At 40.3% G+C, this 14,074-nt stretch overlaps 1 protein-coding gene across 2 annotated transcripts in view; it reads right to left on the bottom strand.

Moving 5' to 3' along the window:
* The window catches only part of LOC139576080 (NLR family CARD domain-containing protein 3-like), a 53,270-nt gene that overhangs the window by 35,715 nt on the left and 3,481 nt on the right, over positions 1-14,074 (bottom strand). For both annotated transcript variants that reach the window (XM_071401860.1, XM_071401774.1), the window contains exons 3-6: positions 12,061-12,177; positions 4,861-5,285; positions 2,683-4,471; positions 1,869-2,042 (exon numbers count right to left, since the gene is read on the bottom strand). In XM_071401860.1, the coding sequence (XP_071257961.1) occupies positions 1,869-2,042; positions 2,683-4,471; positions 4,861-5,285; positions 12,061-12,177 (2,505 nt within the window). The remainder of the gene's footprint in view (positions 1-1,868; positions 2,043-2,682; positions 4,472-4,860; positions 5,286-12,060; positions 12,178-14,074) is intronic.

Here is a 14,074-nt window from a genome sequence, read left to right on the forward strand (position 1 = left end):
ACAATACAAGTGAAGTGACTCCAAAATGACAGGACATTATTCACCATTCAGTTACTATTGGGAAAAACATCATTCGAAACAAACTGCAAATGCATTCAACAAGTTTGTAGAACCACAAGCTTGATGTTATCACTGCAGGCAAAGACTATGGAACTGTAGTGGGCATAATATTTATCATGTACAGTATGATATTATAAATACCTCACGTGACTTGTAATAAGACAGCAATTAGCCTATTAAAATGTTTATCTGACTGCATAAAGATAATTAGCTATATGCAAGAGACTATGGTTGAGTTACACTAATAGACAATGAAGAAATGTCTGAGAATGGATTGTAAAGACAAGTGTATTTAATTACTTTGTAAAATTAATGGATTAAAATACAAGGCATAAAGCCTTGTTAAGTTACAAGGCATTAACAAGCATTATAAGTCATTATTATAAGCAAGGTCAGAGATAGAGAGAAACCTCTAGCCTGAAAGGCCAAGCCCCAAAAGTCCATTGGGTGGAGAGAGAGAAATCTCTAGCCTGAAAGGCCAATCCCCAAAAGTCCATTGGGTGGAGAGAGAGAAATCTCTAGCCTGAAAGGCCAAGCCCCAAAAGTCCATTGGGTGGAGAGAGAGAAAGCATATCTCACCACAGCATATCAGGAACAAATAAGAGAATGAACAATGAATCTTAGACCCATTCATAAGCATCTGAGTTATTTGGATTCAAAACCTGAGTTGTTGACCAATAGTATTACTGTAAAGTTAACCTCCAATAAGATATCAGACCTACATGATATAACCTCTGCTTCTCAGAGTTGGGACAATGGGGGTTGGCAAGACCAACACAGAGAATGCTAAATTCCTAAGACAACACAGAGAATGCTGAATTCCTAAGACAACACAGAGAATGCTGAATTCCTAAGACCAACACAGAAAATGCTGAATTCCTAAGACCAACACAGAAAATGCTGAATTCCTAAGACCAACACAGAGAATGCTGAATTTCTAAGACAACACGGAGAATGCTGAGTTCCTGAGACAACACAGAGAATGCTGAGATCCTAAGACAACACAGAGAATGCTGAATTCCTAAGACCAACACAGAGAATACTGAAATCCTACGACCAACACAGAGAATGCTGAATTCCTAAGACAACACACAGAATGCTGAGTTCCTAAGACAACACAGAGAATGCTGAGTTCCTAAGACAACACAGAGAATGCTGAGTTCCTAAGACCAACACAGAGAATGCTGAATTCCTAAGACAACACAGAGAATGCTGAATTCCTAAGACCAACACAGAGAATGCTGAGTTCCTAAGACCAACACAGAGAATGCTGAGTTCCTAAGACAACACAGAGACTGCTGAATTCCTAAGACAACACTATCACATTCAGGTAAGACCCAAATTCAGACTGTGTTGAAGTAACAATGTTTATTACAGCATCAGGGGGAGGAAAACGACAGGTCAAGACATGCAAGGGTCGATAATCCAGAGTAGTGGGGCAAAGGTACAGGACGGCAGGCAGGCTCAGGGTCAGGGTGGGCAGAAAAGGTCAACACCGGGAAAAACAGGAACAATCAATTGACAGGAACAGAGGGAAAATGCTGGTCGGGTTGACGATACAAAACGAACTGGCAACAGACAAACAAAGAACACAGGTATAAGTACCCAGGGGATAATGGGGAAAATGGGCGACAGATGGAAGGGGGTGGAGACAAGCACAAGGACAGGTGAAACAGATCAGGGTGTGACAAACAGAAAATGTAAGCTTCACTGCCCAAACATATATGGTGTAGATTATGTGTGCCTGGTAAACACATGTGGATCTCGTGAACAGTTATCACTTGTTGACCAATTACAGGAATACTGACCTCAGAGTCTCCAGTTTACAGTGGGAATTCCCAAGTCCAGCAGAGAGCAGCTTCACTCCTGAATCCTTCAGGTCATTGTAACTCAGATCCAGAACTCTCAAATGTGAGGGGTTTGACTTCAGAGCTGAGGCCAGAAAAGGACAGCCTTTCTCTGTGACTCCACAGCCTGACAGCCTGCAAAGAGATCATCATGATTTCACAATCACACTGTTAATTTAACACCAGTAGTGTAGAAGGAGAGTGGCAGATGCATTTGGTTTATTTCAAAAACAACATATAGATTCATCTTCCGTCTCCTAGAATTATATGGTCATATTGTTATACTAATGTGAACATCAATGCATTGATTCAATACGTTTTTCAATAATACATATGTCACGCCCTGACTTTAGTTATATTTGCTTTCTTTATTATTTGGTTAGGTCAGGGTGTGACAAGGGGTGGTTTGTTTAGTTTCTTGGGGTTTTGTTATCTGTGGGGATTTTGTATTGTCTAGGGGTTGTAGGTTTATGGTGGCCTGAGTGGGTTCCCAATCAGAGACAGCTGTTTATCGTTGTCTCTGATTGGGGAGCCTATTTAGGTTGCCATTTTCCATGTTGGTTTGGTGGGTAGTTGTCCATGTTTAGTTGCCTGTGAGCACTACGTTGGCGTCACGTTTGTTAGTTTGTTAAGTGTTCTTTGTGGAATTAAAAGATGGATTCCAATCGCACTGCACCTTGGTCCACTCCTTTAAATGGCCGTGACAACATATTTTTGCCTTAACTGAATATTTCTTTCTGATGATTAGTACTTAAATGTCATTTGATGTACTCACAGAGCAGCTGTGGAGGCTTTGACTACTGGCAGCAGTCTCAGAAAACCCTCCTCTGAACTGGAGTATTTCTTCAGGTCAAACACATCCAGCTCCTTTTCTGAAGTCAGCAACACAAAGACTAGAGCTGACCACTGTGCAGGTGATAGTTCGACTTCAGAGAGACTTCCTGAGCTCAGGAAGCTTTGGATCTCCTCCACTAGAGAATGGTCATTCAGTTCATTCAGACAGTGGAACAGATTGATGCACCTCTCTGGAGAGGGATTCTCCCTGATCTTCTCTTTGATGTACTTGACTGTTTCTTCATGGCTCTGTAAACTGCTTCTTGTCTTTGTGAGTAGACCTCCTAAGTGCTTCTGATTGGACTCCAGTGAGAGGCCCAGAAGGAATCGGAGGAAAAGGTCCAGGTTTCCCGTCTCACTTTGTAAGGCTTTATCCACAGCACTCTTGTAGACAGTAACTTCAGGCTTGTTTCTGAAAATAACAAATAAGTTGCTGGATGTTGATTGCGGTTCGTCGATTGGATTCTCATTGTTGTTGATGAATGAGAGGAACACATATACAGCAGCCAGAAACTCCTGAACGCTCAGATGCACGAAACAGTACACCTCCTGGTACAGCCCACATTCCTCTTTAAAGAGCTGTGTGCACAATCCTGAGTACACTGAGGCTTCATTGACATCAATGCCAGCCTCTTTCAGGTCTTCTTCATAGAAAATCAGATTGCCTTTCACAAGCTGTTGAAAAGCCAATTTCCCCAGTGACAGAATGCTCTCTTTATTCCAGTGTGGACCTGTCTCTTCTTTCCCAAGATACTTCTCATTCTTCTGTTTTGTATGAAACACCACAAGGTGTGTGTACATCTCAGTCAGAGTCTTGGGCATCTCTTCTCTCTTATGTTCCAGCATGTCTTCAAGGACTATTGCAGAAATCCAACAGAAGACTGGAATGTGGCACATGATGTGGAGGCTCCTTGATGTCTTTATGTGTGAGATGATTCTGCTGGCCAGGTCCTCATCACGGAATCTCTTCCTGAAGTACTCCTCCTTCTGTGGGTCATTGAACCCTCGTACCTCTGTCACCTGGTCAACACACACGGAAGGGATCTTATTGGCTGCTGCAGGCCGGGTAGTTATCCAGAGGAGAGCAGAGGGAAGCAGATTTCCCTTGATGAGATTTGTCAGCAGAACATCCACTGAGGTTGACTTTGTGACGTCACAACAGATCTTGTTCTTCTGGAAGTCTAGGGGAAGTCGACACTCATCCAGACCATCAAAGATGAACAGAACTTTGTACTTGTCGTAGTTGGAGATTCTTGATTTTTTGGTTTCCATTGAGAAGTGATTGAGAAGTTCAATCAAAGTGTGGTTTTCCCCTTTCATCAAATTCAGCTCCCGAAAAGGGAATGAAAATAGAAATTGGACATCCTGATTTGCTTTTCCTTCAGCCCAGTCCAGAATGAACTTCTGCACAGAGACTGTTTTTCCAATGCCAGCGACTCCCTTAGTCATCACAGTTCTGATAGGTTTGTCTTGTCCAGTTAAGGGTTTGAAGATGTCGTTACATTTGATTGCAGTCTCTGGTCTTGCTTGTTTCCTGGTTGTTGTCTCAATCTGTCTCAGCTCATGTTCATTATTTACCTCTCCTTTTCCACCCTCTGTGATGTAGAGCTCTGTGTAGACCTTATTGAGAAGTGTTGGGTTTCCTTGTTTAGTGATCCCTTCAAATACACACTGAAACTTCATCTTTAGACTAGATTTGAGTTCACGTTGGCAAATCACAGCAAGCTCATCTGAATGAAGAAATAACACAGAGGGTATTAATATTACATCTGTTTTAATGCCTACAGTATTGTAAGACTGTGTTATAAAGTTAAAATTATAATAATGTATTATATTAACTGTCCGTAAAAATGTGTAAATGTTTTCATAGTGCATTACACACTGGTGTGAAAGATTTATATCATTACTGGTATTATTTATGGTATTATTAATCTCTATGTCTCTCCTCTTCTGCCTCTCCTCTTCTTTCTGTCTAAATTAATCACCACAACTGCTGCTACTTGATGGGGTCACTAGGTGTTGTTAAGTCTGCAACAATATCATTGAGTTACACAGCTACTTTAGCTTTACTTTAGCTACAGCTTTTAAATGTTTTTTTTATAAAACAGACAGCTCTTACTTTTCTCCAGTGTGTCAGCAAGCTCCTTCTGGTTCATTTTCTTTAGGACGTGCAGTTTGATCTTCAGAGCCCCCTCTCTGGCACTACTCTCCTGCTTCTCATCTTCAGCGTCCACCACTTCCTTATCCTGCTTCTGACACTCAAAGCCTTCTGGGAGTTCTGAACTAAGAATCCTCTTGAACCTCTTCAGCTCGTTCTTCACAAATGTCATTATATTATTTTCAAGTAAATATGTTAAAGAAGAGAAGAAATGCTTTCTCATTAACACATTAATGAATAATTGACAGATCAACTTCACTTGAGGTAAACAAAAACAAATGTACATAACAGGACCACATACACTGAATATGGAGGCCAGGTCTGTTTGATGACTCTGGGAAGACTGAGCACTGAGAATCTCTGACTCTGATATCTCCTGTTGGTTTCTGTGGACAAAACATCCAAGGAGTGCACACACACACACACACACACACACACAGACACACACGCACGCATGTACACACACAAACACACACATTCAGGGAGGGAATGTTGTGTTTGTTAAATATTGTTTTAGGCCTATTAAAATGGAAAAAAGGATTAGCCTATGGATTATGAAAACAACAAAAATAAATGAGAAAATGGGAGAGGAGAAATAACTAGAGACTGTCACGACTGTCACGCCTGCACCCGCTCCCCCTCCCTGGCGCTCGAGGGTGCCAGGCTGCGGTGAGTCTTTGGACTCACCTGGACTCTATTACTTTGTTGATTGCCCCTCCTATATCTGTCACTTCCTCAGTGTCTTCCCCGTGTCTGCATTATTGTCATTTTGTTTCCCCTGTCCAGACACTGTTCTGTTTCATGTTCATGTTGTTTAGCTTCTTTTGGCTGCAGGGGCAGTATTGAGTAGCTTGGATGAAAGGTGCACAGAGGTGCCCAGAGTAAACGGCCTGCTCCTATGTCATAGTTGCTAATATATGCATATTAGTAGTAGTATTGGATAGAAAACACTCTGAAGTTTCTAAAACTGTTTGAATTATGTCTGTGAGTATAACAGAACTCACATGGCAGGCAAAAACCTGAGAAGTTCCACTTCCTGTTTGTATTTTTTCTGGGGGTGCCAGATTTTCAACCAAGCTCTCATTGAAATTACAGTGAGATATTGATGAGTTTTCACTTCCTACGGCTTCCACTAGATGTCAACAGTCAATAGAACTTTGTCTGATGACTCTAATGTGAAGGGGGGCCGAAGGAGACAGGAATTAGTGACCACTGCCACGAGGTGATCACGCATTGAAGAGGCGCGTTCACGTGAGAGGCAGCTCCGTTCCATCGGTCAACTGAAGTCAATGTAATTCTCCGGTTGGAACGTTATTCAAGATGTATGTTAACAACATTCTAAAGATTGATTCAGTACATCGTTTGACATGTTTCTATTGACTGTAACGGAACTTTTGGACATTTCGTCACGTTATAGTGGACGGTAGTGGACGCGCTTTGTGACTTTGGGTTGGGCGTTTGGTAAACAATCCCAAAGTAGCTAATTGGACATAAATAACGGACATTATCGAACAAATCAAGCATTTATTGTGGACCTGGGATTCCTAGGACTGCATTCTGATGAATTCATCAAAGGTAAGGAAACATTTATCATGTATTTTCTGGTTTCTGTTGAGTCCAACATGGCGGCTAATTTGGCTATTGTTCTGAACTCCGTCTCAGATTATTGCATGGTTTATTTTTCCGTAAAGTTTTTTTGAAATCTGACACAGCGGTTGCATTAAAGGAGAGGTATATGTATAATTCCATGTGTATAACTTGTATTATCATCTATATTTATGATGAGTATTTATGTTGAAATGATGTGGCTATGCAAAATCACTTGATGTTTTTGCAACTAGTGAATCTAACGCGCCAATATAAACTCAGATTTTTTTATATAAATATGAACTTAATCAAACAAAACATGCATGTATTGTGTAACATGAAGTCCTATGAGTGTCATCTGATGAAGATAATCAAAGGTTAGTGATTAATTTTCTCTATTTCTGTTTTTTGTGAAAGCTATCTTTCGCTGGAAAAATGGCTGTGCTTATTGTGGTTTTGTGGTGACCTAACATAATCGTTTGAAGTGCTTTCGCTGAAATGCATATTTGAAATTGGACACTTTGGTGGGATTAACAACAAGATTACCTTTAAAATGATATAAGACACATGTTTGTTTGAGGAATTTTAATTATGAGATTTCTGCTTTTTGAATTTGGCGCCCTGTACTATCACTCGCTGTTGTCATATCATCCCGGTAGCGGGATGGCAGCCATAAAAGGTTAACCTGATTTGAATTTTGTCTGTGGGTAAAACACAACTCATTTGGCAGCACACTTTCTGACCAGGAAGTGGAAAGTCTGAAATCGATGCTGTGTTCAAGGGCCTGCCTATAAATGGGCATGATACGTATGACTATACGTGCACGTCATACACCTTCCCCTAGATGTCAAGAGGAAGTGAGAGGAGAAATGAGTTGATTATCTCGGTCTGAGGTGGAATAAACCCTCTTGGAACGACGTGTACGCCATTTTCTGTTTTCTGCAAGGCGCGTGGAGGGACCTGTTATTGCCTACTGGAAAGCTGTCGTTATGGGCGAATACTATCTCCGGCTTTGATTTTATTTGATACATGTCACAATATCATCGTAAAGTATGTTTTTTCAATATAGTTTTATTAGATTATAGAAATTTATTCGGGACGTTAGGCGTGTTGCGTTGTTTGCGTTTGTTCACGAAGGAGAGCTTAGCACCACCTGGCCAGTGTGCTTGCTAATTCAAGAGGGAAAAATGACGTTCTGAATCCAAACAAAGACGGTTCTGGACAAAGGACCCCTTGTACAACATTCTGATAGAAGATCAGCAAAAGTAGGAACCATTTTGTGATGCTATTTCACATATCTGTCGAACTGTGTACTAGTAGCTTTGCGCTCAGGTTTAGGTTATTCCCTTACCATAACTAAGTCTTATGTCGTAATGAAGATATTTTTAGAATTCTAACACTGCGATTGCATTAAGAACTAATGGATCTATCGTTTCCTATACAACATGTATTTTTTTGTAATGTTTATGAATAGCTATTTGGTCAGAATAGGTGAGAGTCTAATAGAAATATCCGCACATTCTGGGAAAAATATGCTACGTTAGCACATTGTATTACCACGGATTTCAGCTCTAAATATGCACATTTTCGAACAAAACATAAGTGTATGTATAACCTGATGTTATAGGACTGTCATCTGAGGAAGGTTTATGAAGGTTAGTGAAATTTAATATATTTTGCTGGTTTATTCGCTAACGCTAACGTGCCTATTGCTATCGCTAACGTGCCTTGATGAATGAATGCGGTAGTGTGGGAGGCTATTGTAGTAAGCTAATATAATGCTATATTGTGTTTTCGCTGTAAAACACTTAAAAAATCGGAAATATTGGCTGGATTCACAAGATGTTTGTCTTTAATTTGCTGTACACCATCGATTTTTCAGAAAAGTTTTATGATGAGTATTTAGGTAATTCACGTTGGTCTCTATAATTACTCTGGCTGCTTCAGTGCTATTTTTGACGGTAGCTGTGATGGTAGCTGCAATGTAAAACTGATTTATACCTCAAATATGCACATTTTTCGAACAAAACATAGATTTATTGAATAACATGTTATAAGACTGTCATCTGATGAAGTTGTTTCTTGGTTAGTTTGGTTGGTTCTAGGTTAGTTTGGTTGGTTTTGTGCATGCTACCTGTGCTGTGAAAAATGTCTGTGCTTTTTTCTATTTGGAGGTGAGCTAACATAAATATACGTGGTGTTTTCGCTGTAAAACATTTAAAAAATCGGACATGTTGGCTGGATTCACAAGATGTGTATCTTTCATTTGCTGTATTGGACTTGTTAATGTGTGAAAGTTAAATATTTCTAAAAAATATTTTTTGAATTTCGCGCTCTGCCTTTTCAGTGGAATGTGGGAGGAGTTCCGCTAGCGAAACGCTGGGGCTAGAAAGGTTAAACAGCCATCACTAACACAGAGAGGCTGCTGCCTACATACAAACTTGAAATAATTAGACACTTTAGTAAATGGATCACTAGTCACTTTAATAATGCCACTTTAATAATGTTTACATATCTTGCATCACTCATCTCATATGCATATACTGTATACCATCTATTGCATTTTGCCTATGCCGCTCTGTCATTGCTCATCCATATATTTATATGTATATATTCTTATTCCATTCCTTTACTTAGATTTGTGTGTATTAGGTAGTTGTTGTGGAATTGTTAGATTACATGTTAGATATTGCTGCACTATCGGAACTAGAAGCGCAAGCATTTCGCTACACTCGCAATACCATCTGCTAACCATGTGTATGTGACCAATAAAATGTGATTTGATATGACCTGCCTCAGACCACTCGAAGAACAGCTGAGTGAGTCGTTTGATGCTTTTTTGCCCTTCCGAGTGACTTTATACACAGATCTCTGCTAAACATAAAATCACATGGGTAATCCATCTCTCTGTGACCGCCGATAAATTCAGAACAAAGTTGTCTACAAATACAAAGTTGCCAATGTCTTTGCAATTGATTCAAACAAGGGACGTATACAAAAATGTTACATTAATTGAGTTCTAATTTGTTACTTGTAGACTACTGTCTGTAATTTGTCTCAATATATTTCATTATGTGTAGCCTAACATGTGCGCAATGATGTTGTCACGTTCCTGACCTGTTTTCTCTTGTTTTGTATGTGTTTAGTTGGTCAGGGCGTGAGTTGGGATGGGCAGTCTGTGTTTGTTCTATGTGGGAGTGTGATTGTTAATTAGCCTTATATGGTTCTCAATCAGGGACAGGTGTTATTCATTTCCTCTGATTGAGAATCATATATAGGTAGGCTGTTTTACACTGTTAGTTTGTGGGTGATTGTCTTCCGTGTCTGTGTTTGTCCCGCCACACAGGACTGTTTCGGTTTGTGTAGTCTGTACCTGTTCCGGTTTGTGTAGTCTGTACCTGTTCGTGCGTTCTTCATGTGTCTGTAAGTTCTCATGTTTAGGTCAGTCTACATCGTTTTGTTATTTTGTATCAATTCAAGTGTTCTTCGTGTTTTCGGTTTTGTTTAAATAAATTCATTATGACTGCATACCTCGATGCGTATTGGTCCGACCCATGCTTCTCCTCTTCAGACGAAGAGGAGGAGAGCAGCCGTTACAGATGTGCCATAGAGTATCTGTGATTTAGTGATTTTTATTGGGTAACCATTAGAATAAGCTGCCTCAATATTTGCAGGTATAGTTGCTAATATCGCTCTAGGAGCTGATCCATCATCAGTATTTTGAAATAATTATAATTATAAGGAAAGATTTGAATGGAGAAAGCTGATCCGAGAGCAGCGCTCCCTTTCTTTTGATCCTATCAGTATCGATACATGCTTCTTCACCGGACATGATACCCTGTCAAGCTGCTGATCCAGTTTCTGCTGGTCTGCCTGCGGATATGGAACCCTGACCTGTTCACCGGATCTCCTTCTCTCTCTCTACCACACCTGCTATCTCGACCTCTGAATGCTCGACTATGAAAAGCCAACTGACATTTACTCCTGAGGTGCTGACCTGTTTCACCCTCTATAACCACAGTGATTATTATTGGACCCTGCTAGTCATCTATGAACATTTGAAAATCTTGAAGATCTGGCCTTAATGGCCATATACTCTTATAATCTCGCCCCAACACAGCCAGAAGAGGACTGGCCACCCCTCAGAGCCTGGTTCCTCTCTAGGTTTCTTCCTAGGTTCCCGCCTTTCTAGGTTGTTTTTCAGAGCCACCACGCTTCTACATCTGCATTGCTTGTTCTTTGGTCTTTTACGCTGGGTTTCTATATGAGCACTTTGTGACAACTGCTGATGTAAAAAAACATGTCTTCTGGGAACGCATATGAAGCAGACCAGACCAGGGTTTGGGGTTTGAGAAGTCAAATAAGTAAAAATGACTTCCTTAGTTGTTAGTTTATTTAGCAAAAATAAATGTCTTAGTTACATTTTTTAAAACTCTGCACTGTTGGTTAAGGGCTCGTAAGTAAGCATTTCACGGTAAGGTCTACACATGTTGTATTCGGCGCATGTGACAAATAACATTTGATTTGATTGATTTGTTAATTTTCAAAATGTTCGGTCGTAAGTAGTTGAACACATTACTACTCCAACCTCATGAAAGTGACAAACTGACACGTTTTCATGTTAGTCAAAAACAACTTTATATGGAAGGACTGCCTTTGATTTGACGGCCTACACTTGCGCAGTTCGGTGCGAGTCGACCGTTTAACGCTATGACATGTTTTTACGCATGAGCTTGAAATTTATCCAAATTAAATTGTATAGCTGACTGTGGAGAGCTCTGAGCACCCTGTCCCTCCCTCTCACTCTTTCCGCTTTCATCCCTCCTTCCCACCCTGCCTCCTTTCACCCAGCTTTGAGCTTTTCATCCCTTGATCCCTCCCTCCACACAGCTCTAAGCATCAACCTCTCCTTCCTTCTATCCTCCCTTAAGCTCTCCCCTCCCCCATAATCGGAAACATTCCCTTTAAGTGAGATTTGTTTTTTTAACCATTCCTCTCCCTTACCGTGCTTCTACACCTGCATTACTAGCTGTTTGGGGTTTTAGGCTGGGTGTCTGTACAGCACTTCGAGATATTAGCTGATGTACGAAGGGCTATATAAAATAAAATTGAATTGAATTGAATTTGTCCTGTCTGAACTAGTTTCATTTGGCTGCAAGGGTACACTTTACTGTGAAATGCTTACTTATGAGCCCTTTCCCAACAATGCAGTTAAAAAGTAACAAATATTTGCTAAATAAAAAAAGGAAATAGTAACACAATAAAATTATCATATGGAGTACCAGTACCGAGTCAATGTGGGTACGAGGTAGTTGAGGTAATATTTACATGTAGGTAGGGGTAAAAGTGACCATGCAATCAGAATATAGATTACATCCCCTCATGCAGGGAGTGCACACACACCCACAACAAATGTTGTGTTTGTTTAATATTGTTTTAGAACTATGAAAATGGAAGAAAAGGATTAGCCTATGGATTATGAAAACAACAAAAATAAATAGGATATGGGAGAGGAGAAATGACTAGAGACAGTGTTGTTTAACTCACTGACCATGACCCATGGGTTCTTCTTACCTTTGTTCAGTAGAAAAGTCTTCCTCTCTAAACTGTATAGGATGCCTCATAGACAAGTCACTCTTCATGGATACACAGCTGGGTACAGGGGAGGCTGGTCTCTCCTGCTTGATTGAGCTTTAACACAACAGAGAAAAACATTCGATAGCTCATCTACTCTGAGCTCAGATGGGAAACATAAGAAGAGTTTCATTCCAAAACGCTACATATTCATTTTCAGAAATGTTGGTAAATTAGCTTTTATATCACTAGAAGGCATTATAAAGGCTTCTAAAGTGTGTAATTTCCACTTAAAAATGTCAGACTTGATTTGCCCTAAAATGGATCAGCCCCTACAAAAAATGTCCCTTAATTATAATCCACGTAAAAATGTTTGCTGTTGCTGCAGGATTATTTTCCTGCTGTGAGAAACTGGGTCAAATTAAGATATGACATATGTACTGTAAGTGCATTCATCATAAGGTAGCTAGGTGAGCAACCACATATCACAGTCAAATATACAGGATTCGAACATTCCATTCCAGCTAAACAATGGATATACAGTGTCAAGAAAAAGTATGTGAACCCTTTGGAATTACCTGGATTTCTGCGTGACTTGGTCATTGAATTTGATCTGAACTTCATCTAGGTCACAACAATAGACAAACACAGTCTGCTTAAACTAATAACACACAAACAATTATACATTTTCATGTCTTTATTGAACACCGTGTAAAAATTTACAGTGCAGGATGGAAAAAGTATATGTGAACCCTTTGATTTAATAACTAGTTGACCCTCCTTTGGCAGCAATAACCTCAACCAAACGTTTTCTGTAGTTGCAGATCAGACCTGCACAATGGTCTGGAGGAATTTTGGACCATTCTCGTATACAAAACTGTTTCAGTTCAGCAATGTTCTTGAGATGTCTGGTGTGAACTGCTCTCTTGAGGTCATGCCACAGCATCTCAATCGGGTTGAGCTCAGGACTCTGACTGAGCCACTCCAGAATGCGTATCTTCCTCTGTTGAAGCCATTCTGTTGTTGATTTCCTTCTACGTTTTGGGTCGTTGTCCTGTTGCATCACCCAACTTATGTTGAGCTTCAATTGGCGGACAGATAGCCTAACATTCTCCAGCAAAATGTCTTGATAATCTTGGGAATTAATTTTTCTGTCAATGATAGCAAGCTGTCCAGGCCCTGAGGCAGCAAAGCAGAACCAAACCAGGATGTTCCCTCCACCATACCTTACAGTTGGGATGAGGTTTTGATGTTGGTGTGCTGTGCCTTTTTTATCCACACATACAGTGGCTTGCAAAAATATTCACCCCCTTGGCATTTTTCCTATTTTCCTGCCTTACAACCTGGAATTAAAATAGATTTTTGGGGGGGTTGAACCATTTGACTTACACAACATGCCTACCACTTTGAAGATGCAACATATTTTGTATTATGAAACAAACAAATAAGACAAAAAACAGAAAACTTGAGGGTGCATAACTATTCACCCCCCAAAGTCAATACTTTATAGAGTCACCTTTTGCAGCAATTACAGCTGCAAGTCTCTTGGGGTATGTCTCTATAAGCTTGGCACATCTAGGCAATGGGATTTTTGCCCATTCTTCAAGACAAAACTGCTCCAGCTCCTTCAAGTTGGATGGGTTCCGCTGGTGTACAGCAATCTTTAAGTCATACCACAGATTCTCAATTGGATTGAGGTCTGGGCTTTGACTAGGCCATTCTAAGACATTTAAATGTTTCCCCTTAAACCATTCCAGTGTTGCTTTAGCAGTATGCTTCGGGTCATTGTTGTGCTGGAAGGTGAACCTCTGTGCAGGGTGGGAAAAGTATGTGTACCCTTTGATTTAATAACTAGTTGACCCTCCTTTGGCAGCAATAACCTCAACCAAACGTTTTCTGTAGTTACAGATCAGACCTGCACAATGGTCTGGAGGAATTTTGGACCATTGTTCTATACAAAACTGTTTAATTTCAGCAATATTCTTGGGATGCCTGGCGCGAACCACTCTATTGG

This window comes from Salvelinus alpinus, chromosome 1 (assembly GCF_045679555.1).
Source record: "Salvelinus alpinus chromosome 1, SLU_Salpinus.1, whole genome shotgun sequence".
Lineage (NCBI taxonomy): Eukaryota > Metazoa > Chordata > Actinopteri > Salmoniformes > Salmonidae > Salvelinus > Salvelinus alpinus.